This window comes from Asparagus officinalis, chromosome 7, assembly GCF_001876935.1.
Source record: "Asparagus officinalis chromosome 7, Aspof.V1, whole genome shotgun sequence".
NCBI classification, from domain to species: Eukaryota; Viridiplantae; Streptophyta; class Magnoliopsida; order Asparagales; family Asparagaceae; genus Asparagus; species Asparagus officinalis.
The window spans coordinates 109606026-109610104 of NC_033800.1; the positions used below are offsets into that span (position 1 = coordinate 109606026).

The 4079-nt window shown below is 37.5% G+C and overlaps 1 protein-coding gene across 1 annotated transcript in view; it reads right to left on the reverse strand.

Annotated features, from left to right (window-relative positions):
- LOC109849943 (glycoprotein 3-alpha-L-fucosyltransferase A-like) overlaps positions 1 to 4079 on the reverse strand; it is a 14295-nt gene that overhangs the window by 9569 nt on the left and 647 nt on the right. Inside the window, 2 exon segments of the mRNA XM_020419839.1 lie at positions 512 to 753; positions 2672 to 2832. Of these exon segments, the coding sequence (XP_020275428.1) occupies positions 512 to 753; positions 2672 to 2832 (403 nt within the window).

Below are 4079 nucleotides of genomic sequence, written 5' to 3' on the forward strand. Positions count from 1 at the left end.
ATCAGCAGCATCAACAAAACAACAATGAAGCCCAAACTTTTGGGGGTTGATTATCCTGTCTGTTAAGATACTCGCTCGCCCCCCTCAACATTCTCTCAAAGGTTACATTTAATTTATCGGACATATTTCCTGATGTTGGAGATTATCCTGTCTGTCAAGATACTCGCCCACCTCAACATTCTCTCGAAGGTTACACTCATTTATCGGACATATTTCCAGATTGTCCAACATCCTGGATCAGAAAGCCATCATTGCCCATGATCACACACACAATATGTAAAGTAAATAACATGCCGCTAACCCCTACTAGAATCCTTACAACACATCCAAAAGTCCAAACTCCTAAAATAATGTTCATAGAGCATATGTGTCCCTCTCATTACAATGATGTCTAGAAATAGAAATCTGATACTATAAGCCACAAATTTGGTCCAGAAATTAAGAGTCCCGATCTAATTTTAACCTTAAATGTCATAAACATAACAAAAACTTCAGAGGTTATCCAACATACCATTGCCATCACGGTTCCGGTGGCAACTCCCATATGAGTCTATTTTAATTTCCGACTTTTCAAGCCTCTCAAGAGCCTGCAGTCGAAAATTGCGTGCTCCACAATTAGAAATAAAGGCAGCTGCAAAAGCATCTGCCGTCTTTGGACCCACTGGTGCCATAATGTCATATTCCGCCCATGAAAAGTAGCCGACTGGAACATCTGATGAGAGACTAGTCGTCATTATGATCTTGTACCCCCTCCTAGCACACCAAACATTTCGGAGAAAAATTAGATACAATTTTAATATTTAAGGACTGTAAGTGACATTTGCACGACAGGAACTTAACACTCAAACTTCATATAAAAACGAATTATGTTGGATCTAATTTGCAAAAAAAATACTCAATATAACCTCAGTCACAATCCAATCACACCCAAATGTCAAGAGCACTATCAACATCATCAAATAAAAAAGAGACTGGTAAAGCTGAAGGCCCCTGGTTCACCATTACAAATAGATAAATCATAGATAACATCACAAAACAATAGCAACAAAGCTTTAATCCCAAATTTTTAGGGTTACTACGTGAATCTTACTCTTCCACTTACTTCTGTTGAGCGCAATCTCCTCCAATAAGCTAATAATTATCGATAATGTCATGTATGTACTAAATAAATAGCTTAGTAGATTTTCACAAAATTCCACTTAGTTACTTATAGCTCTCGCTGTCATCCAAAAGGCTAACTCATAGAGATCAAGAAGAACATCAGCATGCTCGTTTTTCCAGTTGAGTTAGACACTGTTAATGCAGGTTATACAGATGAATATTTCATTCGCTAAAACTCTGGCCTCAGTTTATTGTTAAGGCCTCCACCATCTTTATGACGTCAAGAACTACAACTAGTACAGTGAAGCTAATTATAATGAGCCAAAATGGAAGTGCAACGTCAAGATATCCTGCATCACTGTCATTGAATCATTTGGTTTTTCAGAAAGATGAAGAAAACAGGAACACCCTTCACTAGCTTTTTAATAATACATAAATCATTCAAATGTATGATCAATATCATCCATCAACCTGTACATTTACGGATCAGAGCTGTGATTTAAAAGCAACCACAGATCCTTTACTTTGTGCTTTTTATAAGAATTGATTACTTGGAATCTACAGGATGCATAGGGGAACACTCTCCAATAAGATGATATCTATATCATAAATATTCTAGGATGTTTTGATTACGAACTAAAGTATGGATCACTCGTGGAACATAGACCGCTTGTTTACAAATTGCTATAGTATCTATTCAAATAACACAGGCGAATTCACAACAGCACCATCATATACTAACATAGTGATCCGTCAATGTGGAAAAACTGGGAAATGAAGGGAGGAGATCAATGGTTCGAATAATAATTTTCAACCATAATTTTAGTCAAAGTGTTATTTAGGCCTTTCAGTCTGCAAGGTGTTGATAAAAATGATGGAAAAGTTAGGAAATGAATGGAGGAGATTTTTCATTAACTTTAGACAAGACAAATGATTTGAATTCAGAAACTCCATAAGGTGTTGAATCTGTTGATACATGGGTAAAAATTTTTGATTGTATGGTTTGTCATTCTCAAAACATTAAGAATTTTAGATGAATGATCACAAGTAAACAGGTTGGTTTTAAATGTTGTAAATCTAGTATATACCTTTTCCGGTGATAGGATTTGAGCTTACATCTTGTCTGTAGGATAACCAGACTATATGTTGTATATACGTAATGTAAGCATACATGCAGAGAGCGGGAAAGCACAGACTTTACTGGAGAGAAGGGAAACACATAAACTACATAAATGCATCCGTGTATGAGAAATTCTGCATAACGACGAATGCAGAGTTACGATTCTCGTTCTTTAGACAAACAAACCTATCAGAATCTGAACAGATGTACTGTAAAAAGTTGTAAAAGGTTTAACCAGGCAGTTGCCATGCTTAAGCACTTTTGGTTACAATTCAAATACAATTTTTTGTACTCGACGACTTAAAAAAGTCATAAAATTATTTCTTGAATATCAATAATGAGTAATGCTGAAGAAATGTAAATACACGCATTATCCTCTGTGTCTACCTTCTAAGCACTCACACTCATCGATTACAGTTACTGATAAAAACAATAACTGTGCTTACCCACCGGCGTGCCAAATCAATGTTATTTTCTGCATAGTAATGTGATGACTCCATTGAGCGGAGGACACTAGATGTCTTTGGATTTTGTGGTAGACCAAATGTGGCATCTGCTATCTTGTCAGCAGAAAATGCAAATCTACAGCCCACAGAGCATGAACTCCAATCCTGATATAAAACTAACTTTAGAAAAAAGAAAGAATATGGATGTGAAGCAAACGTCTTTGAAGCTTTATATTCCCATAATAAAACCAAAAGGTAGTTTGATGTCAATGCTTTCATACAACAATATGAATACAGAATATGTGATATATAAGCAGAACTACAATAGTAGCATTTCCACATGCTTTATCTCATCCCAGTCTCATTATAGTAACGATAATTACAAGTTTCTGAACACAATTTCTAGAAAACCAAACTAGCAGCCTATATGGAGAGAATTGGTGAGCCAGTCTTTAGCAGCACATAACTTATTAAAAGTATTTCTGCATGGAAGCCTGATTAAATATTACCTGATAAATCCAACACTTACCATAGTTAGAAAAACAAAACTGAACATTTTGAAGTTACAGTTTCAATTTACTAAATACACATATCCAGTAAACTTCTAATTAAAAAAATTTCTGCTATCAATCTGCATACGGTCAAATGGTTCCGCTTCAAGTTTCATGGAATATGCACCATGCCACAAGAAAGTGCCATTGGCAGATTCCACATCCTTGCATGCTAAAATGAAAACAAAAAACAGACGATCAATTTAAAAGGAGTAACAAAATGTACATGAAGTTTCGTTTTCCTAGTATATGGCCAGGGCATGAAACACCATTATGTCCAGTCGTGCAAATACCATATGCTTTCAGGATGCCTGGAGAGGCACTGTGTAGATGCACAAGAACAGTTTGCTACTCTGTTTAGTGGAAATTTGTTAGGGACTTGGGTAGTATGGGATGCCTAAGTCCCACATCGAGTAAAATAAGAAGCTTGATGGGGTATTTAAGTGACTTGGTTCTTCCCCCTTAACAGCTAGCTTTTAAGGGTGGGTTCCCCAAGTTGCTTGGATCCTAACAATTGGTATCAGAGCTGGTTGTCGGCGTCACGGAAAGGGCTACCTGTGGAGGGGCTGACCGGCGTAGAGGCTGATCGGAAAGGCCGAGTAAAGCAACGCCAAGTGAAGCGTCATAGAGTGCAGCCGTCGGGACGTCGGCTCTCAAGGGCGGTGCTATGTTAGGGACTTGGGTAGTATGGGATGCCTAAGTCCCACATCGAGTAAAATGAGAAGCTTGATGGGGTATTTAAGTGACTTGGTTCTTCCCCTTAACAGCTAGCTTTTAAGGGTGGGTTCCCCAAGTTGCTTGGATCCTAACAAAATTACAGCCTTAGAGGGGTGATGGTAGTAAGGATGTTACTATCGTCTT